General features: G+C 26.9%; 3 protein-coding genes across 3 annotated transcripts; 1 reads left to right on the forward strand and 2 right to left on the reverse strand.

Moving 5' to 3' along the window:
* Positions 1 to 13254: 13254 nt before the first annotated feature.
* Positions 13255 to 17612, reverse strand: LOC112683547 (26S proteasome non-ATPase regulatory subunit 14). The gene is made up of 6 exons (XM_025554613.1): positions 17447 to 17612; positions 17102 to 17360; positions 16827 to 17043; positions 13771 to 13883; positions 13508 to 13708; positions 13255 to 13435 (listed from the first exon to the last, which is right to left on the reverse strand). Exons 2-6 carry the CDS (start codon positions 17342 to 17344, stop codon positions 13274 to 13276), a joined length of 936 nt encoding a protein of 311 aa, XP_025410398.1. The 5' UTR covers positions 17345 to 17360; positions 17447 to 17612; the 3' UTR covers positions 13255 to 13273.
* On the reverse strand, positions 17500 to 19958 carry LOC112683546. The gene is made up of 4 exons (XM_025554612.1): positions 19663 to 19958; positions 18953 to 19604; positions 18596 to 18893; positions 17500 to 17583 (listed from the first exon to the last, which is right to left on the reverse strand). Exons 1-3 carry the CDS (start codon positions 19846 to 19848, stop codon positions 18628 to 18630), a joined length of 1104 nt encoding a protein of 367 aa, XP_025410397.1. The 5' UTR covers positions 19849 to 19958; the 3' UTR covers positions 17500 to 17583; positions 18596 to 18627.
* On the forward strand, positions 17755 to 18560 carry LOC112683548 (COX assembly mitochondrial protein homolog). The gene is made up of 3 exons (XM_025554614.1): positions 17755 to 18027; positions 18100 to 18204; positions 18281 to 18560. Exons 1-3 carry the CDS (start codon positions 17967 to 17969, stop codon positions 18484 to 18486), a joined length of 372 nt encoding a protein of 123 aa, XP_025410399.1. The 5' UTR covers positions 17755 to 17966; the 3' UTR covers positions 18487 to 18560.
* Positions 19959 to 23630: the final 3672 nt, after the last annotated feature.

The raw sequence follows: 23630 nt of genomic DNA on the forward strand, positions 1-23630 counted from the left end.
TATAGATTTGACAAAAACAATAGTTGGCGATGTATCGAATGCAATACGAAAAAATGTCGTGGTCGTATTAATTTGATGAATAGTCAAATTATTAAAGAAAGTGAAAAATATATCGCGCTCAATTGTCTTAGAGCTTAATTTTCGCAGCGCTCAATAGTCTTCGCCCAATTGTCGTGCGCTCAATTTTCTGCGCTCAATTGTCGTGAATCCAAATAATTTATATGATAAAACAACGTTTGTCGGGTCAACTAGTAATTTATAATAATAATAATAATTTTGGTTTCAGTGTTCAGTCACTTGCTCCACTCTGACAGCTGCATTCTCTTAGGCGAATTTCTGGCAAATTCAGTTATTGTTTCACTTTCATCGAATTACTCTTTTTTATTTACATTAGCCATAGCTAACCCATTCAGTCTGTTTTCCGACACGGTGCTTCTTAAAAAATTTTTTAAGCGATTAAGTGCTGAAAACGTTCTTTCCGGAATGAAAGAGGTAACTGGTAACGTGGCGAATAATTGTAAAAGTATTTTAATGTTAGGTCGAAGATTGGTGCGATGAGAGAGTGAATCAAGAGCAGAATTCGGTTTTGGAATAGTATTTTGACTCCATTGTTGCCTCCGTATGAACAGGTCAGCCCTGATTGTAGATGAGATATCATCATGGAGATCTTGGACATATATTTTAGCAGCTTTTATAATATTTTTATCGTCATATATATTTAAATTGGCCGGAATAAGTCCTTCAAGTGGCATAACATCAATATGCCTTTGATTAAAACGAGCATTGATTCTATTAAATATTCAAGATACATTATACATATAAACACGGCCCATGGGGGAGGCTATAGCCCCCTTAGCCCCCCCTGGCTACACCACTGTTTACGACTATGATCCAAAATTGATTTTTCTTGTAATAACATTTTTTCCTTGTGAAAACCAATTTTGCCTTGCATGTTTTTTTAGTGCATTCCCATGTTTGATTACCATTTATTTTGGATTCATATTTAAATTTGAATTTAAAATTATTTAACACTGTTAATTCCTTGCCATTTTGGCTAAACATTGTTGTAAATTCCATGACGTTAAATAAATATTAAACTTTATTTCTACTCACCTCTTACACTTGTAAGTAGACGAGAGGATCGCAACAGCAATGTGAGTTAGTTTTTCGGAGTAGTTATCATAGCTTAAATTATTGATAGTTTCATTATCATCCTGTATTTGTTATCACTAATATATAATATCAAATAGGTAAATATTATTTCTATATTAGTACATTATTATATTATATTATAATATAGTATATATAATAATATTATATTATATAACTGGTTTTTTCTATATACGACATTGAACTTAATGTTCTGGTCTTATAACGCAATAAAAAAATTGTCTTCAAAAAAATTTATAACTATTCCAGCATCCAAATTGTACCACAACTAGAAGTGGGACTGAGGGTGATCAGCACTGTCACGGAGCCTCGGCTTAGAAAAATTGAGAACTCAAAATGCATAGACTTTATTGTACTGTATACATTTGAGAGAATATCAAGACCAGTGGCACAGGAACTATTTTTCATTATTTTCCAAATAATAGTTTTGTCCCCCTTATATCCGAGAGGTCAATTTCCCCCACCCCTTTATCTGATGACACTGCAAAGACATAAGGTAGATCGAAAAATAACGAATATTCTAATTCACTGTAAATATTAATAGAGCTAATAATGTCAGAATTTAAATTGTTTATCATATTTATAGATTTTATATTATATTTAGTGATAACAAACACAGGATGATTATGAAACTATCGTTAATTTCAGCCATGATAATTGTTCCGAAAAACTAGCTCACGTTGCTGTCGCGATCCTCGTATAAGTAGATAATAACTAATGTTTTCAAAAGTAAAGGAACCGATATTACTAATATGTTTCGTTAAAACTTAAAATTACGGGGAATAGTAAATTCCTACACGAAAGTAGCAGGTAAACAATTACATACGTTAGTTCCTACACGGTTAAAAACCAGGTACGTATGTTAGTTCCTACACGGTAAGAACCAGGTACGTGTGTTTGTTCCTGCACGGCGGAAAAAATGAAATATGTATACAAATCTTTAAAAAAATCTTCAAAAAAACAATGCATAGAAACGCCACAGCGCCAACAGGCGTATCGTTATGTAAGGTTATTTGTTATTGAAACTTTGAAATATTCAAATACTATATAAGAGTATCTGAAAAACTTATACGAAATTATAGGAAAATACAACAAGCTACAGCCTGATAATAATATCCCGACTCGACTTAGGATAGATAAAATATCTTATTATTACGAATAATCATTACGAATAAAAATGATACAGAACTTGATTTTGGTTTGATAATTTGTTACAAGCATAATTTGTTATAACCATACACCATAAAATGTACATCTAGCTTAAAAGTATTGTTAGTATTGTTCGAATCATCCGTATGTCCGTACATATCCGTATACAGTGAAAACTGTCTAAAGCGGACCCTGAATAAAACGGAAAACTATCCAATACGGAATTTTTCTTTGGGCCCGACACGTTCCTATAGTTTTATATAGACGCTGAACCTCAATAAAACGGAACCTTCTTGACGCAGAAACGGAACGATTTTGTAAGTTCTATTTAAGTAAAAACCTTGCAAAAACCGGAAAAATGACACGCGCATATGTACTATAAACTTAAAATATAGATATGCACATCAACATGTATGTTTATCGTTAAATAGTGATAGATAAAGAAGATAAAATTGTTCTATACATATTCGTACAATATATGAACATACAATGTATATTATCGCATAAACGATACGAACTTTCTTCTTTGTAACTGTGAAACAAACATTCACCAATAGTCGTACGTACACTTTTAATTTTATCTCCTGTTCATAGTATTAAATATTAAAATGTCAGAATATAAGTGTCTATGAAAAATATCAACTGATCGATATGAATATAAAAGGATAATTGAATAATCCTGAATTTTTCCGCTTTATTGAATAAAGCGGAAAACTGCTTAAAGCGGAATTTTTTGTTGGTCCCATGCGATTCCGTTTTAGACAGTTTTCACTGTATATCATTCTCAACGATCGAGAATGTTATGTATATTATTTGTTTTACCTAGTTTTTACAGTGTAAGAACTTCATATGTACCCTTTTCCGCCGTGTAGGAATTAACATACGTACCTGGTTTTTGCCGTGTAGGAATTTACATATGTACCTTTTTCTATCGAGTAGGAACTAACGTACGTATTTTTTGTACCTGCTATTTTCGTGTATGAACTTACATTCGCCCAAAAATACATTTGAATTTACTTTACCACTTAGAATGCAAGACGCAACATTTCATATAAAATTAAACGATATATAAACATACATAGATATCCATTGGTTAGGTTAGGTATATATGATGTAGGTACTATAATAAATAGTATAAATAAAAGGTATGTATATAAAATAAATTGCCGTAGTTTGTATAATGTATCTAATCAATTTTGTCGCAGATTGTATAATCTTGATTTTTTTTTTGCCGTAGTTTACATACAGCCAACAATAATGCATTGAAGATGCATTAAAAACTCTTACTTCAAATTTAGGCTGTATATCAACTGCCAAGACAGCTACTATTGAGCTACAGAAAAAATCATTAACCTTAGGAGATTTTTTTTGGTATATAGTTAAAGTGCTGTACTTCTACTAAATTAGTGGATTCAGGACTAGCTAATGACATAATTATAGCAATGGATACTAGGGGATCAATTTTGAGAAACAATTCTGTGTTTTTAGCAGGTAACTAAATAATTTATTTGTTACTTTTAATTTTTAAATTCTTATAAATTGTATAATTGTTGTATTGTAATGGTATATAATTTTTAATTTTTTTGTTTTTAGCAATTTATTTAGATCCAAGATTCCAATGGTCTCTTTCTCAAGTTGCAAGGATACAGCTGAGTCCTTATTGAAAAATATTTGGGCTATAATGGTGTAGTAGAAACTGGAATTGAAAGTTAAATTTCAGTTCCTCCTATCAAGAAAGTTTTGGACGATTCTTTATTCTTTGAACGATGATTTGGAGCAGAATATTAGGTCTCAGAGTTTAGTTTTAGGCATAGGAGTAACTAAAGTTCAATTTCTAGGTGGGCTAAATTTTAACGATACCAACGACCCGTAGGGGGCTTCATTCCCACACCCCCAATAATGATTGTCAACACTAACATTTATATTTATATTAATTAGAAGTCCTTACGACCTTACCTATAGTTTATTTTGAAGTAAAATTTGGTTACTTACTAGCAGACTAGCTATTAAAATAATAAACAGATAAATACATGGATACTTATGAAATGCATGAACATTATTTACAATAAAATTGACCACAATAAAATAAATAGGTACCTAATAAATTTCCCATTGTCTTAATTTTTTTAGTTTCTAGAAAAGGTTCTTAATAACTACTGTACTTTAATAAACTGAGTTTGGTCTAAAACAAATGTTGTGCATTTATGTTAGAAAATTATATTTTATAAATTATAAGTAGCATAAATCATTTTTTTCGAAATAACTTTTTTTTTTTTTGGTGGGGGAGGAGGGAATTAGTTTTCAATAAAAATTTTTGATTTTTTTTCGACTATTCAACAACCGTATTGACCAATATTAATCCGAATAATAACGCTTATTAACACCCAATCGTTTATTTAGATTTATTATTCTGGTGTTTGAACAACCTAAATCCGAAACATGAATAAATGATTCGGGTGCAAAGCCCTGTTATATTTTATTAATGTATCCTATAAATCTCGATTTTATTGACTTTGTATATAACTGATGATAAATTTTTAATTCGAAACCGAACCGGTCATACATAACTAATATAATACTACTCCAGGCTAAGCATTTATTTATTTCTATATTTATTTGCGAGTATTAACCATTTACTAATTTTTATTTTATTTTTATTATTTTATTAATAAAATAAAACGAAAATGATTAATATTTGTAAACGAATATATAAATAAATAAATAATTTTAAGGCATAGCCTAGAGTATTATGACATGTGTCATGGATGACCAGTTTTAAATTAAAACTTATTATCAGATATAAATAAAATTAATAAAATCTTAACTGAATATGAAAAAATAAAGAAAGGAATACATTGAGAAAAATTTGTTGTTTTACATAGAGATAATTTATTATAATATGGGAGATTATTTAAAATGAGTTCTTTTGATAAATATATATATATTAAGAAATATAAATATGTTTTATACATTTGGTTATTATTATCTAAAATTGATTGATATAAGATATTATTTTTAAAATAGGTTTTTACATTTTAAATATTATTAAAATAATTTTTCTTTATTTTATTGTATAGATATGTGTAACTCTTTTAAAACTGAATTAATGTAAAAATTATTTTTGGTATCTAATATTTTTAATTCTGTATTGATATCAAAATGTATATTATGGTTAGTTTCCAAATTATGTTTTGCAAAATATGAATTAGGTGCATTAATTTTTAATTTTATTTCAGAAATGTATTATTTTTTTCTTATTTAAAATGTTTTTTTTTTTATTTTATCTATATAAAATGTATTATAAAGTATTAACTTAAATGTAATTGTAAAAAATCTCATCCAAATTTAGAATATAATAAAACAGAGTTTTTCGCAAAGTCCCCCGAAAGTTTGTTTGCTCTACAAACTGTCACCAACTTTAAAAATATAATCCAATTCACACTATTGTGAACAAATAAATAATAATAATAATTATTATAAAAAATAATTATAATTATATTTAATAATTTAAGTGTAATATTAAATATTGAAATTGCGAGATTACTGATTAAGATTTTTATTAATGTCTATAAATTATTATTGCTGACGCTGTTTTTTTATTTAAGCACCTCACAGTAATTACATTTAAACCGAGGAATTATGTAATGTTTTCAGAACTATCAATAATAATCCGATAAAATTACGACAGTATATCATAGGCAGTTTGTTGAAATCGTGTACGCAGTATTAGAAAGGTAAACAAAGTTAATAATTCGGCCTCTTGAGCTTCCGTTTAATGATTTGTTAAATATAGTATGCATGAAATAAACTCATGATTTATTATCCAGGTTTAATTAAAAGGACATTCTGCGGTGGGTTATTAAAGACGGTACAACTTTATTAACAAATGGATTTTAAATATCTAAATACTTAATGAACAACGAAAATAATATGAAAATAGTACAAAACAATTTTCTCAACATATAATAGGTATAACAAAAATAACTTTTTTGTGTTGACTGTTGGAAATGCTTATTTTAAAATAATGTTTGAATTACAATATATTAAGTACTTAGTATACTCGTGCGATGATTATACATCTTATTTTATTCGGTCTTTATTATTTTTGATTTTCAAGTGATTATCAATATTATAAACTTTTGGGTGTTGTGTGTGAGTGTACGAACGAAAGTATGATTGTAGTTTTATTATTTGCTTCAATCAGGGGCGGATCCAGAGGGGAACGAATGGGGCGATCGCCCCCCCCTCCCTCGTTCACCGTAGCAGACTTTAGTTTTTGACGTAATTACTTATGGGGTAAATAGGGAAATCTTAAACTATTTTTTTTTTTTATACCAAACTTATGCTGGTACTATGTTATCACTTATATTTATTATTTTGTGATATACTGATATGACAGCTATATACTACTATCATGATTAAATATTCGTAACCAAATTTTGTGTTTGTCGGTGTTTCCGAAACATGATAACTGTTAACGACCAATGTAAAAATCGTTCGGTACCTCCATAATCAACAAATCTGTAATTATAATCTCTATTGTTATGAGACATATTGAAATAACTAAAAAAAATTATTATTACTTTTATTATAATTTTTTTTTAAAGACTTTTTTATTTAAATAAATAACCTATATCAAAATTAATATTTTTAATTTTATCTATATAAATATCTATATTATGTGTGTCCGTTAAAAATTGCTCCCCCCGTTGTCTCGGTCTGGATCCACCCCTGGCTTCAATGTAATAATGATTTTTAGTAATACTACTACATATATAGCTGAATAATATTTTCACGTTTACAGTCGAAAACGTTGTCGTTTTAAATGTTCATTATTTTGTGCTGCACAATTAAATTATATTGAGGACCAAGATTTTTCCTGTAATAATAAAATCTGATATTTTTCATTTTTCTGGAAATGGTTTTTATTTAAAAATCATCGTGTTTCGTACGTTGCATGTACTTACTCGTAAGTAATTTCATTTGAAGTATTTTAATTTTCAAATTATTTTATTTTTTATTTTTCAACCTGCCATACATCTTATTATCAGCAGCAACGATGAAAACGCCACAAGCATTTTTTAATAATTAAAAAAGTATAAATAAACAGTATGACTATGATACGACAAACAAATAAAATAACCGTATTGGAACGAACAAACGACATTACCCTCGGTTTTAACCACTGTTAATCATGTACATATTGCTTGAGTACTCTTTATTCGAACAATAAATAATAAATAATCGTTGTGGGTTTTTTCAATAATCGAATATACGATTATTCTCATATTTTCCTATTATTTGGAGATTAGATAGTTAAATAGGTAACTATATTGCTCATGAGTTATAATTTCAGATTAATCATGTAAATGTAATTTAAAACACCTAATTTAAATACATTTTTAAACTTATGCATTTAAATAAATTAACCAAACATATACTATATCACATAAATGAAAAACCACTTTACTAATATAGTACGTAGCTTGATTTTGTATACTTTAAAACTTCACTTGATTGACAAGTACTTTACTTAAACACTGAAATACATGTTTGTATTTACTATATAGCTACATTTGCACTTTTTAACATCGTTAATATTCAAAATCAACTTTAAATCTAAGTTGGTTTGTTTAATACAAAATCCTTTAAAGATATAGGTATATGTAATTTATTCCAATCTTAATTGCGTGTTGTACGGGTGTGACGCGTTTAAGACATTTTATCAACATACACCAACGTTCCGCACACCACGTGCATAGCGAATAAAGCAATTCGATTGGTGAGAATAATTTTGAAACCTAAATCTAATACTTTAGTAAAACAATATTAAAACCAATCAATGAAATTTCAACGAATCGAAAAGCACCGATAAAAATATAAGCTCGAACGAAAACAAAATTAGTAAGAAAAAGCTACTTGTAAACTGCGTACCTCAACCCAATCGATATTAATATATTATACTTATACTTATAATTTATATAGGTACCTAAATTGAATTATTATAATAACACAATTTGAAGTATTAAACTAATATTATTTTAAATTGGTACTAATCGAATGAGTAATTAAAACTCTTTTTACGTTCGAATAATATCGGTATTTTAAAATTTACAAATAACAAATATCAAATATAATACGTTACAGACGAGTTGTTTATTTTAACCAAACAGAAAAGTTTGACAGAAAATGATAAAAATTCAAAAGAACATCAAAAGTGATACATTTTCAATTATTAATTTTATTAAAATTTCAATAAATATAAGTTTTTAAAAACACTTCTAGGACAATCAAAAAGTTTTTTCGTTCATACCTTCAAGTTTCAAAGGCAAATTTCAAAATACATAATAAATGCAGTTTTAGGCCTTTTTTATGCGGATTAAAGCTCAAAATAATGTTCACCAAAAAATATTTTATATATACATAATCAATTACAAAAGAAATAGTTAATTTCCAAATCAATGTTAATGAAAATTGGTTTTTAGAAATCGTAAATGGCATTCAAATCCATACTATTACTATTGTATTAAATTATATACAAAATAAAAAACAGATATTTACTACAAGGCTTCACTGACATAATAAAGATTAATCACGATTAATATTTCATAAAGAAAAATAGTACATTAGTATCAATAATTTCTAATAGGTAACACCGAGTATTTCTAATCAATCTGGACTCTAAGGAGACCTCCATTAAATTTTCTTAGACTGGGATCGTGGACAAAATGGTTTTATTGCCTGCTCCTGCCGACGGCTTAACCTATACTGAAGTTGGATCTTTGCCAGAGATATTTTGAAAATTTAGAATGTGGCCGCTTCATATTGGAATGAAGTTTTAATAACCCCATTAAACTTAATATTATTAATTTTTCGGTAAAACCACTATTCCTTTTCTTCTAGGCCACGCCATTGGGGCCGGTATTAAGACATTGTGGTATTTTTAAAAATTTTTCGCTCGACCAAATTTTTAAAACTTTGGCGTCACTGTTCACATTAATAAGAAATAAACTATATTAATAGGTACTGTACAGTCGTTTTCATTTTGTATTTTAAGTTGAGTGCCCAAAATATAAATCGTGTTTTCCAAGGACAATTTTAAAAACCGTATAACATCAAAACATTATTCTAACCTATGATAAAACCAAATTTCTGTATTTTTTTTAGGCAATGAACAGAAATATTTTAGATTCTGATGGTCTATTTTTGAATTCGCCCTAATCATTAGCCAAAGTTAGGAAAATACTAAATGTTTAGACGAAATTTTTAGTACACCAATCAATAATCGTATTTTTGAATCAAATATTTTTTTGATCTAATATTTTATACACTATTATGATATTGTTAAATATTTCATTTTTAAACTAATCTTTTCTATATGTATTTGAAAATATTTTATTTACAATATTGTAAAATATACATTATTATCGATTACCTATGTCATTGTATTTTTCAGTGATAAATATTGATAACAAGATTATTTAAAAAAAAAAAAATAATAATTTACTATCTTATAATTTTTTTTATTAAATTAAAAATATTTTAATTACATTTTACGACTAAATTTAAGTACAATTATAATATATAAGTATATATTGTTTCTGAGATGGAGGAAAAACCAAAATCAAAAAGTGTGACGTATGAACAAGACATTAGTAATTGATTTTGTCCACAAACATCCGAAATTGTGTACTAAAAAGATTGGACTAATTTTTACAATGAAAAATTCACAGTCACTATGTGAAACTATTACAAATATATTAAAACAGAGAACTGAAATTTTCAAGTTTTCTTAGTTGTAGCCCTAGTGGTACTGGTATTTTTTTTAAAATAGCGATATCATCTCTGTTCAGAATCGTTTTTCGACACAATGATACTAACCACTGAATTCAAATTTAACACATCCATTACAGTGATCTAGTCTATGATCGAGGTTCACTCCACCCCTACTATACAGCAGAACAAGTTTCCGATTATTTATTTTAAATACAATTATACATAGGTATTATATTATAAATTATCTATACATACTACATAGGTATTTATTTATCTTACGTTCGATACTTTAGCTGATTTCCTAAATGGTGGTTGAAGATAGGGACGCAATTAGTCTATTAACAAATTTATGAGTCCTTTGGTAAACCTAAATTTGTTCTCTTTCAGTCAAACCTACAATAATAAGTAAAATATTATACTTATCTGTATCTTATCTATTAATGTGGGAAATTAATTGTTTAAAATAAAAATATATATTATTGTACATTTTTCATTTAACATACCAATAAAAGGATCCTCAATTACATGAAATCGAACTGTATTTTGCCTTTTTTCGACAATTTCTAAATTGTTTATAACTTTGACGTTATTTAAATCAACCAAATGTTTCATATTATTGAAGTGTTTATTATTTTATATTTTATTGAACAGATAATTATAAACTAAATATATTGAAATTAAAACGACTTTACAAATAAACGGCACGCGCAGTGGCGTACATACGGGAAGGGTTTCTGGGTTCAAACCCCCCCCAGGGCCAAAAAAAAAAAAAAAGAAAATTGTTTTATTATTGATGACGTGTAATATATTCGTAGTTTCATTATTACGCTTTGAACATAAAATATACAACTATACAAATATTATGATAATTAAATAATTTTATTGATAGGTGTTTGAAAAGTTTTGTTAACTATGCTGTTTTTATATTCCAATAACTATTAATTTACTGTAATGTAAAAGTAAACTGTAAATTGGTAAAAAAGTTGTATAAAATAATAACTGTTTATAGCAGTTATTTATCTTATTTATCTGTACAACGAAAAAAAAAAAGATAAGGATTATTTTTGTTAACCCCCCAGAGCAAGATCGAATGTACGCCACTGGGCACGCGAATGTTTTATTGTTTTCACATAACATATATACAATAATGTTTATTTATATGCTAAAGCACGATTAGTGCAATAAATACCCACTCTAAAAAGTTTATGTAACATTTTAGTGCACTAATAGTTGAACTACTAAAAGTTAATGTTTTAATGTACTAATACGATTAGTGTGAAATTAATGATTAATGTAAAATTCAAAAATAGACCTCTTGAGTGAAACGATTACTTAATTGGTTATACGGTGATCTATTTCTTATTACATGTCTATGCACAATTTTGACCACAAGGATTGCTTCAAACTTTTGAAGATTTAAATTTTTCACTGTATACTTATATTTTTTCACTGTATACTTATATCACAATTTGCTAGGGATGGTTTAGTATCAAATGTTTTTGTTAGTTATTTATAGATAATTGAATATATCATGTTTTCTTATCTTTTTTTGTAAAATATCAATAAAAAAATTATGATTTGAAAATAATAGTTCCTCGTATAATTATAAGTATTTGATTATAAATTAATACTTAACACTCTACCATGGACCAAAGTTTTTTTAATACAGACTTGTTAGAAGTATTTAAATGTTACATTATTATTAATTAAAAATATTTCAACTTATAAGCGAATACAATCAAATAAAATTTATATTTTCTTCTAATGAACCATTATGAAAATTAAGCTTATATATATACTCAAATTAAATAGTTGGTATATCAATGACAAATTATTATGTTATAAAAGAATAATAAATACAATTTCTTATTTTAAATAGTTATACTATAAATAATAATTATACTTATTTACCAGGGTTGAAACATATAATACGGTATAGTACAAAACACATATTATACATACATATAATATTCATAATAAAAAACAAGTAGTTTTATACGTTTTAAACTGTATAAAAAGAAAATACCTTATAAATAAACAATTGTGGTGCTATTAATCTATTGTTAATAATTATCATTATTTATCGGGGGCGTATTTATAGTAAATTCATTGTACTTATGATATTTGTAATACTTTTAATATTATATACTACCTAATAGATTATAAACGAAAATTTTAAAGTAGATATATAATATAAAATACTTAAAACAGCAAAATATATTTTTTATTTTTAAGCGTGAATTTAAAAAATAAACCGTATTATATGTTTGATTTATACGTGTAACATATAAAGTTTTATACACGTATATTATAACCCTGTTAATTACATACATATATATAATACAATCAGAAAGTAGATGGCAGCATCAATAGTTTGACTTATAGCTGCAGTTTTATTTCAAATATATTTATATATATATATATACACACACACACAAAATATTTAATATCTTCATCAAAATCTTGTTAAGATTAATAAATAACAAAAACAATAATATGCAAATTTAACTTGATAAAATTAATATTTTTCTGCGTTTATTGATTATTGAATATTTAGGTATAACATACATTTTTGTATATTTAACAGTCAAATTTCAAAAATGTACTAAAATTGGAAAATTTATCTGAAACATTAATTTAAATAGTAGTAAAATGGTTAGCATCAAATTTATAATTATATTTCTCTTTCAGGATAATTATTGCAAAGAAACATCAAAAGAAATTTGTAGTTTAAAAAAAAAATGAATTAATTAAAAATGTCACTTATTAAAATAATTTTATATAAAATAACCCACATTGCTTCAAATTGTATTAAGAATTAAAAATTGCTTAAAAAACTAATTGTTACAAATCAGGGTCATATTACATAATATTTATCATGTAAAAAAGTTTGATTTTTTTCAGTATCATCAAGATTAAAAACTATTAATTTGATGATAACTAATTATATTAATATATAAATATGTATTATATGAATACAAATCTTTATTAAACTAGATTTTTTGTTATTGATATTTTTATAATTTTATATAAAAAAAAAAGAGAAAATAGTGATGAATAATATTCGTACAAACATTAATGTAGCAATCAAATATTAAACATGACTTGCTGATATACAATAGAAATAACTTATTTCTATTCAAGGTTTTTCCATGGTCATTGAATTTGATGAGAAATTTTATTTAAACACTACAGTATCCAACATGGAACCTAAGCATTGAACAATATTTGCAGACATTAAATTATCAACTTTTTCTTCCAAATGCCTCTTAGGATCTTGTTTGCCAACATTTTTAATAGCCAATTGTTCTGGTGTCATTTTATCTTCTTCTTCCAGTGCCTGTAGATAATTAATAATTATTAATAAAAATTTACAATAAAATACTATTATATATTTTATTTAGTGCATTACTTTGTTATAACTCTTAGCTAATTCTAGCATGTCTTTAACTGTACTTCGGTTGATATCACAATGTTTTTCATAATCTTCCAGAGCCATTCCATCCATCCACGATTTTTTATGCAAATTCAATAACATTTTTTGTTCAAGTTCATTTTTGCGATAGTTTATTGAAATTGAATAATAATGACGATTAAGACCATGAATTAAAGCCTATAATTGATGTATTTTATGATTAAAATAATTAAAGTAACAATAATAAACATTTTACAGACTTGAACTGATGGTTTTTGCAGATGTCCTAAATTGCTAGTAGTTTGTCTGGGCTCTTGACCAAGTACCATCATATTGGGGTTTATTAAACGGAAAGCATCTATCACAACTTTTCCTAAAATAATTATTAATATTTATTAAACAAAATTTTAAAATTAAACAAAATTTTAAAATTAAACATTCAACAATATTTAGACTTAATATTTAATTGAATTGGTCATTTCTCCACATATTTTTAAAACTAGTTTTATATGACATATGTTTTTAATCAATAATAACACATATTTCCAGCATTACGGCCATATCATAGTTGATTTTATATAAGGGAATTAAATAATTTAACAATTTTTCAATTTTTGTCTAAATTTAATTTTGATCTCTAAAACCAGTTTTCCACGTTTCCTGAAAATTTTTATTTCATGGAGATATGGCCTTTTCAAAATGACAGATTCAATTAACAGAAATATTCATTTTGCATATTTTTTTTATTATAATCGAGTATAAGTTTAATACCTTAGGTGCATTAATAAAACTTTTTTATGACTGACATTAACCTTAGTCCTTTTTTAAATACAAACAAAATTACTAGAAAAATTATAATTTCAACAACATAGCAGTAAAATTTCTTTACCTTCACTTAAATAAAATAATCAAGAAATAAATATTTTTAAGTCAAAAAGGTGAATATTATAAAGAAAATGAAGAATAATCAGTTCAGGATAATTATCAAAATTAATGTTCTCAACTTTAAATTAACCTAAGTCCAATCTCAATCTAACCTTCAACAAAAGACTTGACATCATAGACATACTAGAATAGTGACTTATTACAAAATACTTAAACAAGAACAAGTTAATATTTGAGTTATATATATATATATATATATATTATAGTTATATTTATATCTTCTAAAATATATGATTTATATAAATTATAAAATGAATTACAAATCTATTATAAGACCAGTTTGGTTCTATGGAATCCAAATCTGGGAACCAACTAAAATACCAATATCTCAAATATACTAGACCTACCACTTTTGTTCACCTAAAAAGAAAATTAAATTTAAAATTCATTAGCAGATTAATAATTAATCAAATTGATTCTCCATCTTAACCAACTTTGTTAGTCACAGATCATACAGAGATGTATGAGCATACAACTCATTTTTAAAATATCCTCCTTATTCCTAACTAAAACTTTATTTATAAAATGAGCCTCTAAGATACACCTACAATTTTATGATTCTTTGTTTTAATATATTTTTTTTATTTTTTTTTATTGTTCTACTTATATAATATTGTTGTTGTACTGTTACTCTTAGGTCGAAGAAAAAAATCCATTATTTATAATAAATATGTCCACTACAGGCCTTTTAGAATCAAAACAGGACCTTCCTAATTTAATATGAGCAAATCTCTCTACAAATACCTTCAACTACATATACTCAAAAAATATCATTATAAAAGATTAAATCATCATCATAACTAGTGTTTATAACTCTATTAGAGTTTTTGCCACCAACACTATGTCCCTCCATTTCTCTCGATCTTGTAAAATTTCCTTCCATTCTTTTACTCCCACAGTTTTAAGATCCTCTTCTATTAAGTCAAACCATATTTTCCTTGGTCTGCCTCGAGGTCTCTTCCCTTCTGGTTGCCATTCTATCACTGCCTTAATGGTTTCTTCTTCGCTTCTTCTCATTATGTGCCCAAACCACTGTAATCATTGTCCTTTTATGTAGCTAGTGACTGGTGCTAGGCCCAGTTTTTCCTGTAGTTCCTTATTGAACTTTCTTCTTCACTCATTTATTCTTGCGTCGCGAACTGGTCCACATATCCTTCTCCATATTTTGTTTTCGAAGGTTCTAAGTCTTCTTTTCGTCATACTTGTTGTCCATACTTCACACCCATAAGTGAGAGTAGGCCTTATTATTGCCATGTATAACCTCAATTTTGTCTTTTTTGACAGCGCTTTAGATTTAAAAAATTTTGATAGTGCAAAAGAGGCTCTTTCTGCCTTTGCTATCCTCGCACTTATCTCCTGTGATCAATCATTTTTTGTATTAAGAAGCGCTCCTAAATATTGGAATTCTCCCACTTTTTCGAAAGCTATTGATTCAAATACGTCTTGTGGTGGGTCGCTGTCGAGAATCGTTAAAATTTTTGTTTTTTTTCACATTAATTTGTAACTACTTTTGCTGCAGCGTTTTCGAGAGCCATTGTTAGATTTAAAGCATCTTAAAGATTACACGTTAAATAATTAAACAACCAAAATCTTCTTATTAATAATTAATTTTAAAATCTTAATTTCTCTTTTTGTAAATATTCAATGTTGCTCAAATATAATTGGTCTAGAGATATACTTAAATTAAAAATAAATAATATTAATTAATAAGAAAAAAACCAGCAAATGTGGACAGTTAAATTTATTTCTGATGTGCTGTTAGTGAACTATCTCCTCCAAAAGATATTTATCCAAATTATACCTTAGTTGTACATACAATTTGCTGTTTTAGATAATAGTTATTAAATCATTTTTTCTAATGAAAATAACTAAATAATATTATTTTTAGTGGTAGGTCTACTCAATTATAATTTTTGAAACTGCTTAAATCAGGCAACAATTTACAACAGCAATCCTACTCAAATGTATTACCTGCAGGCAAGTTGAATTGAATTCAAATTAAACTGTTGTTTTTTAAAATATATTATAGTCAAATTAAATAAATAATATATATAACTTATAGAGGTAAAATAAATTGAAAGTTTGAAAATCTAATAATTGTTACAATAATTGACATTGTTGATAGTTCAATATATAACAAAGTATTAATAAAATATAATAATTTATTCTTTTACTAATTTAATAGGAATATAATGAATAAAATACTTATTTTCTTAATTAGTAATAATGAAAGTAGATTACTTCTAAAATACATAAAAATACAAACATTAAGTGTTACAGATGTTATCTCTAGTAATTTTATAATATTACAAATGGACTTCAATAAGTTTCTATTTTAAACCAAATAAAGCTAAGATTTAAAAAGCAATACCTTTGACGCTCTGAATTGGGTCAACTACAACAGCAACAGCTCTTTCAGAAAGAGCTTCAAAACTTTGTTGTGTATTGATATCTACACCAGACAACCAGCAACCAAATCCAGGATGTGAATGGTACCATCCAACAACCATTTCAGGTCTACCAGTTTGTTTCAACATATCTAACATCTTTGCTTGGAAAACTGGGTCTACAGCCTCAACACTTACACCCTAAAATTATTGATAGTTAGTATCAATTGAAACCTTACATAATAAAGCATAATCGTACAGTTCCCGTTTGAGGCATAGCAAATACATCAATTACTCGGACTGTATAATCATCCACAAATTCACCCAACATTAAGCCCATAACTTCCATAGGAACTCCAGCACGTCCGTGTTTCAACATTTTTAACAAAGCCAATGATGATACATAAACTTGTTCAGCAGTATCAACAACAGGAGTATCGGCAGCTGGAGCAGATCCTTGTCCCAAAGGAATACCACCACCCAATCTTAATAAACGATCCATATTTCAAAAGGATTATCTAAACACACAAGTATGATAATAACAAATTACAATATTACATGACGTTAAAAACAATAGCTATTTAAATATTAAAACAGTATTTACCAGAAATTTCGTAGATTTTGTTGATGTATTTATTTTATTTCATTCAGCTAATATTATAATTTAAGATTACAACATTTACCATGCATGAGAAGCAATAATTGACAATGGAAATGTTTGAAAGTGGTACACGGCACTGACTGTAAATGCATTCGAAAAATGATTAAGCGAATTTGAGTTTGACAACAAACTAATCACATAACCTAAAATACTTCGTTTACTACAACAGTGAGGTTAAAAATGAAAATTAAGATAATAATAATATTATCATTTATCAGTAAAACGAAATGATAACACATTATGAAATTGCTATATACAATAATTTAATATCTTCAATACTTACAAATTTATTTGCAATACAGGACTTTTCAATTTAAAATAACTGTGTTTTTTAGATTTATGAATATCACAAGAGATTTAACAATTATAACTAATATAATTGATTTTTTTTTAAATTTTATGAATATTATTAATTGAAACATTAATTTATTACTTACTATTTAATTATATATTTCATGTTGTAATGTCAGAATCTAAAGAAAATGTACGTAAGCCTCGGTATGCAGGAGGTCCTCACGGGTTGGGTATGTACAATTATTATTAATAATAGTTCTTACTTTACATATTACTTTTAATCAATTTAATAAAATGTGCAGGAGATCCAGATGATTATAAATTACGAAAAATCGAACAAAATGTGGTAATTCCTAAAATTGTACGAGAAAGAGCTAAATATGAAAAATGTGTTGAAGAAAATAAAGGTATCTATTCAATTTTTGAAAATTATTTTTTATTAATGAAAATTTATTATATTTTATATTTTCAATTTTCATTTAGCTTTTGGAGATTGTTGTTTGGATACTGGATTTTTTATGTTTTATAAATGCAGACAAGAAGTGAAATTATTAAATACTTGTATGGAAAAATGGTTTATAAATGAGGATTTCATAAAGGAATGTCGAAATCAATACTTAGAAGAACGAAGACAATATAGATTAACTGGATTAAAAAAAAATTCTGACGGAATTAGAATGAAAAGTTGAAATGATAAAGTAATCATAGACTATAAAATTAAACCAATGTAGTCATAAAATTAGTATATTGTGAAGTTTATTCATATTGAAATTTTCTATTTTTTTATGTAAATTTTACCTATATTTATTATTTATGTCATATTAACAACATTAAGGTTTCATTCTGTTTTGAGATGGCAACCAACGTCTTACAATAGTGTCCTTTACAGTGTATTGAGTTAGATCTATAGGCATTCCTTCTTCATATGGAGGACCATGAACTGTACATATTAATAAATCCTTATTAGCAGCTTCTATTACTCGACTGCATCCAAACCACATTGGCCATGATGACAACAATTCACTATTTTGACCATTAATGCTGACTACGACCACATATGAAGAATGGTAATAAAAAGGTGACAATTTGTACAACACTAAAAACAGATTCATTGATAAGAACAGTTAAAATTATTAATTAATATTTATAATTTACCATAATCACCACCATATTGGTGTCCTGGTTTAACCACCCACTCTTTTGATCTATAATAATGATATGCAGCATAAAAATATGGAAAATCTTTTTTTAAACCATTAAATTGCTTCCAGCACTCCTGTACATTCATTACTAAACCATTTTCTCCTTGTATCTCCAAACATTCTAATGTATAACATAAAAAAAAAGCTTCTTCTAAAAGTAAATAATATAATACATTTTGTTCACATCCAGATAAGATTAACAATTTATTAAGTTCTTTATTAAAATTAGTTTTGAGATCTTTCCAATTAGTAGGAGTACCATCAACAACTAAATTATCATTAGTGTTCGGTTCTTTAATGTAGTTGGCTAAACAATTTTCTAGTGTATGGTCTTGTATATTTTGTTTCAGTAAGTTAATTTTTTGTGTGCAATCAGCAGTTAAGTTTTTTTTAGACGTACTAGGTTCTTTAATTAATTGACAATTTTCATCATCATTTTCAACCTGTATTTCTTCAACCTTTTTATTTTCTATATTACTAGGGAATTCAAATGGCACTAATTCCATTGCATGCCAATTCTTTTTTTGTTTAAATACTTGATTTAGTAATGTTTTGTAGTCTACAAATGTGTTCTTGTCAAATACACCAGATTGTCCAAAATAACCCTAATATAAAGAATGTCAGTTTAAATTTCTGAACAAAAACAATAACTATATTACCAACCAAATTGCAAAGACGTGATATGTCATTTGAATCGTTGACAACTATTATTCGCCCATTAAAAATCCCTTGGTACTTAGGCCATGAACTCTCATCGAATATTTTTCCATTTTCATCATAAATAGGATAAATTAAGAGTTTAATGTCTTTTAAATTCTTTTTAGACACCGGAGGCTTTAAAGGTAACATTTAAGCACAATATATATAATTAAAATAAGTAAAAAATTAAATAGTACGTTTTTTTAAAGATTCTACGAAAACGTTGAAAACAAATTATTTATTTTTCACATTTAAACTAATAATATTGAACTAATTTCTCTTATCTTGATATTTAGTGTCTTATCAGTGTGTCCAACAACAGTGAAAAATCAGTGTTGATCAATTTTATAATCACACGCACCACTTAAACCACTAAAATTTAAATCACGAATAGCATACGACTTTTGTGTTCTGTGATTTTAATAGTTTTGATTAAAATACATTATAGAACATTATTAGCATTTATAACCAATGATGTTAGTACATTAAAATAAAATATCGTACACAAAATACAATTTAATAAATAACTGAAAGACGACGACGGCACACAGAATCTCAAAACTTCAGTATTACAAATTACTTGTTTTCAAGTTGTGTAAATAGGGACTATACACCATAAAAAGGAATCTTGGTAATGATTGTATCACAGACTTGAAATATAGTAAAATATTCGAAATTAAAGGGTTCAATTCAATTAGATTTAATTTTACGTAACACATGGTTTCGTTCGATTTAAAAAGTAATTGTAAAAATTGTACTTAAAATATTGAAAAAAACATTAATTTTTAAAATAACTTGTATCACTAATATGTGATATAATTACGATCAGTGGCGTATCCAGGATTCATTTAACGGGGATGTTTTAAAATGTAATAGATTTATGGTAAGTTTGGATCTGCCAAACCCCCCCCCCCCCCCCCGTATTGCATTAATAAATACCACGTATTCATATATATTATTATATTAATGAAAATTATTATATTAAGACAGTATATGTAAAATCTACAAGTTGTACACAAGGTTTATTCAAATTATACTATAAGTAAGTTTGAAAATTGGTGAAATACTATAAAATACGGTCAATGGGAGGGGGGGTGTTTTAACACCCATATCACCCCATAAATACGCCCCAGTTTACGATATAATTATATACTATGTGGTAAGAAAAAAAATAATGAAATTCATATAAACAAGTAAACAATGCACACATACATATGTCATATATATAATAACATACGAGTAGGTAAATTTACTACAACTAATTTTAAAAGTACCTACGCATTACTTTTCAGTTTAAAAAGTTAAGTAATTTCGTCAAATTGTAGCCCGAGTTATGAAAATGTTTACTGTCACAATATTTTCATGTGTAAAAAACAGCTGTAATTGAGTTACTTTTTAATGTAACATATCAGACCGATGAACGGACTTTGTATTTTTAGAAAAAAAATAAGCATGCGTGAACACAAAATAAACAGAGAGAGGTGGAACCGAAAACATGTGTATTACTCGTATAGATATTACGTATATATACGTGTATATTATTATATTACAGTCATATTATAAACAATTTTAAAATTTCAAGGACCTACGCTTTTAGTCCCTCTCCAATATATACTTGTACATTCGTGTTCTCCTGAATGTTACACATAATATCGTTATGCCCATATCACGAACAACAAAATATTTTATTTTTTTATGGTAATTTTTCATTATAAGCATTATAGACTATCTATACCATACATATTTTATTCGTGCCGATTTCTACAAAAATTAAAAATATTGTTAGTTACGTACTTAAACATCTGAGGTACCATTTTAAAATAAATAATTGGTTGATATAAAAACTATCGAAGCTTTTGGTTGCAGGATACTCGTATAGACGCATCTTTAGCAACGGTTATTTTAATTTTAAAAAATTATTATCATTCATAAAAATATAACAGAATCGGACACTACGTTTTTTGCGACACTGTCATACAAAAAAAAAAAGAAATATAATTGTAGAGTACCTACCTAGTTTTTAATGTTTATCACGAAATGTGTTTCTGCAAATTAGATGACTGTCAACATAAATATTATTTGAATTTAGGTGTTGACACTCTATAATAATGAATTTGGAGTTTATCTTACTTATGTCTATTATATATATACACTCTTATATAAGTCGATAGTGACAACGTGTAGGTGTAACCAGTCGGACTACAAATGTTATTGAATGTCAAGAGTTTAGAATAATATTTACATCAACAACGCGATGTAATTACGTTCTACAATATGTATACTTTGTGTTTCAAACTTAAATCAATAATGTTTAAAAATAGAATATTCTTAATACTGTATTATATATATATATATATATATATTGTCGCGTCCCGCGTATGTAAATAACAATAGCACTATAGTCACCCTGCATTACATATATGCATGAATGTGCAACGATACATATAATAAACGAATTTTTATAAATATTAAAACGAGTTTTAATATTATCATTTAATAACACAAAATTAAAACGAGAAAACAATTGTTCAAAAAGCCACATCCACGGATAAATTAAAGCATACACATTATTACACAAAAATACACCTATACAAAATTCGAAAAAGGAAACAAATAAATTATTATTAGGATAACATCCACAATATCACATGAATGTCATTCAATAAGGAAACAATTATTCAATAAACCACTCCTGTGAGATAAATTGAATTATATAAGTTATCACATTAATTGCATACGCCATCCCACACACAAAATCAATAAGCATTACTATGTTTAACTATCACTCATTTTCACATACACACACACACTTGCGTCCATCTGGTATATAAGGCACCCGGAAACAAGGGCAAATCAGACGAGTTCTTGCTATGCGACACCGAGCACCTTCACGCAAGTGGTCTGGACTTAGACTCACAACAGTTTATTAAATTATTAGGACTTGAAATATTTCACATCAAATATTAATTATTTGTAGTAAGAATAATTTGAACAGTTTAAATAAAACACTTTAACCACAACTAGTAGTAATTATTTTACAACATCCACCTACATTCAAGCATTGAATAGATTGAGCGAATAACTGAAATACGATCAATAAGTTAGCACGCAATAATATATATATATAAAACTAGCTGACCTGATAAACGTTGTTTTGTCATATAAATTATTTCTAGAGAATATTTTGCCAAAAAAAAATAATTAATTTAATATAAGTGTATAATGATGATATAAGTGGAAGAGGTATGGAGTGCTGTGAACAGTGACGGAATATAAAAATGAAAAAACATCAAACATTTATTTTTTTATTATTTTTTTAAAATCAATCCTTTAAAATTATATATATCGCTAATTATGACAAGATTAGTAAAAAAAAAATATCAATTCCTTAATGTAACAGAGTGTACAATATTTTTTGTTATCCCATCTTTCGCCAACACAAACAAATTTGATGGTTCGAGAGCACGCCATGTATAATTGACCGTGTGAAAAACATGATGTGCTCAAATCTAAGCCACAGACAGACATCGTTTGGCCTTGAGACTTATTAATAGCCATTGCAAATGTCAATCTAATTGGAAATTGAAGGCGTTTAAATTGTATTGGCACATCTGTGGATATAATAGGGATTCGCGGTAGTAATATATTTTCACCTAGGAATTTGCCATTTAAAATGATGGCTTCCATAAAATTTTTCATTAATTTTTTAAAGTCTAATCGCGTGCCGTTTTACAACCGTGGTGAGTTCAAATTATAAATCAAAATAACCGGAGATCCAATCTTCAGTTGTAAATTATGCGGTGGCTTGCCTGGTAAATATAATGAGTTTAAAAACTCTGTTGGATAATTTACAGCTTCAGTTACATCGCAAACTGTATCAATAGATTTGTATGACTTTCCTCTGTAGTAACTTTCCCATCACCGATATCTAA

This window comes from Sipha flava, unplaced genomic scaffold (assembly GCF_003268045.1).
Source record: "Sipha flava isolate LNK unplaced genomic scaffold, YSA_version1 229_pilon_pilon, whole genome shotgun sequence".
Classification (NCBI taxonomy): Eukaryota; Metazoa; Arthropoda; class Insecta; order Hemiptera; family Aphididae; genus Sipha; species Sipha flava.

Excerpts from the sequence above, each read along its gene's own strand:
- LOC112683547 (XM_025554613.1), bottom strand. The coding sequence starts at position 17,344 with ATGGATCGTTTATTAAGATTGGGTGGTGGTATTCCTTTGGGACAAGGA. Across the intron at positions 17,044-17,101 it reads CTATGCCTCAAACGGGAACT|GGTGTAAGTGTTGAGGCTGT; the intron begins GTACGATTATGC and ends CAATAATTTTAG. Across the intron at positions 13,884-16,826 it reads CCCAATTCAGAGCGTCAAAG|GAAAAGTTGTGATAGATGCT; the intron begins GTATTGCTTTTT and ends TAATTATTTTAG.
- LOC112683548 (XM_025554614.1), top strand. The coding sequence starts at position 17,967 with ATGTCAGAATCTAAAGAAAATGTACGTAAGCCTCGGTATGCAGGAGGT. Across the intron at positions 18,028-18,099 it reads AGGAGGTCCTCACGGGTTGG|GAGATCCAGATGATTATAAA; the intron begins GTATGTACAATT and ends TAAAATGTGCAG. Across the intron at positions 18,205-18,280 it reads ATGTGTTGAAGAAAATAAAG|CTTTTGGAGATTGTTGTTTG; the intron begins GTATCTATTCAA and ends ATTTTCATTTAG.
- LOC112683546 (XM_025554612.1), bottom strand. The coding sequence starts at position 19,848 with ATGTTACCTTTAAAGCCTCCGGTGTCTAAAAAGAATTTAAAAGACATT. Across the intron at positions 19,605-19,662 it reads TATCACGTCTTTGCAATTTG|GGTTATTTTGGACAATCTGG; the intron begins GTTGGTAATATA and ends TCTTTATATTAG. Across the intron at positions 18,894-18,952 it reads CCAATATGGTGGTGATTATG|TGTTGTACAAATTGTCACCT; the intron begins GTAAATTATAAA and ends ATCTGTTTTTAG.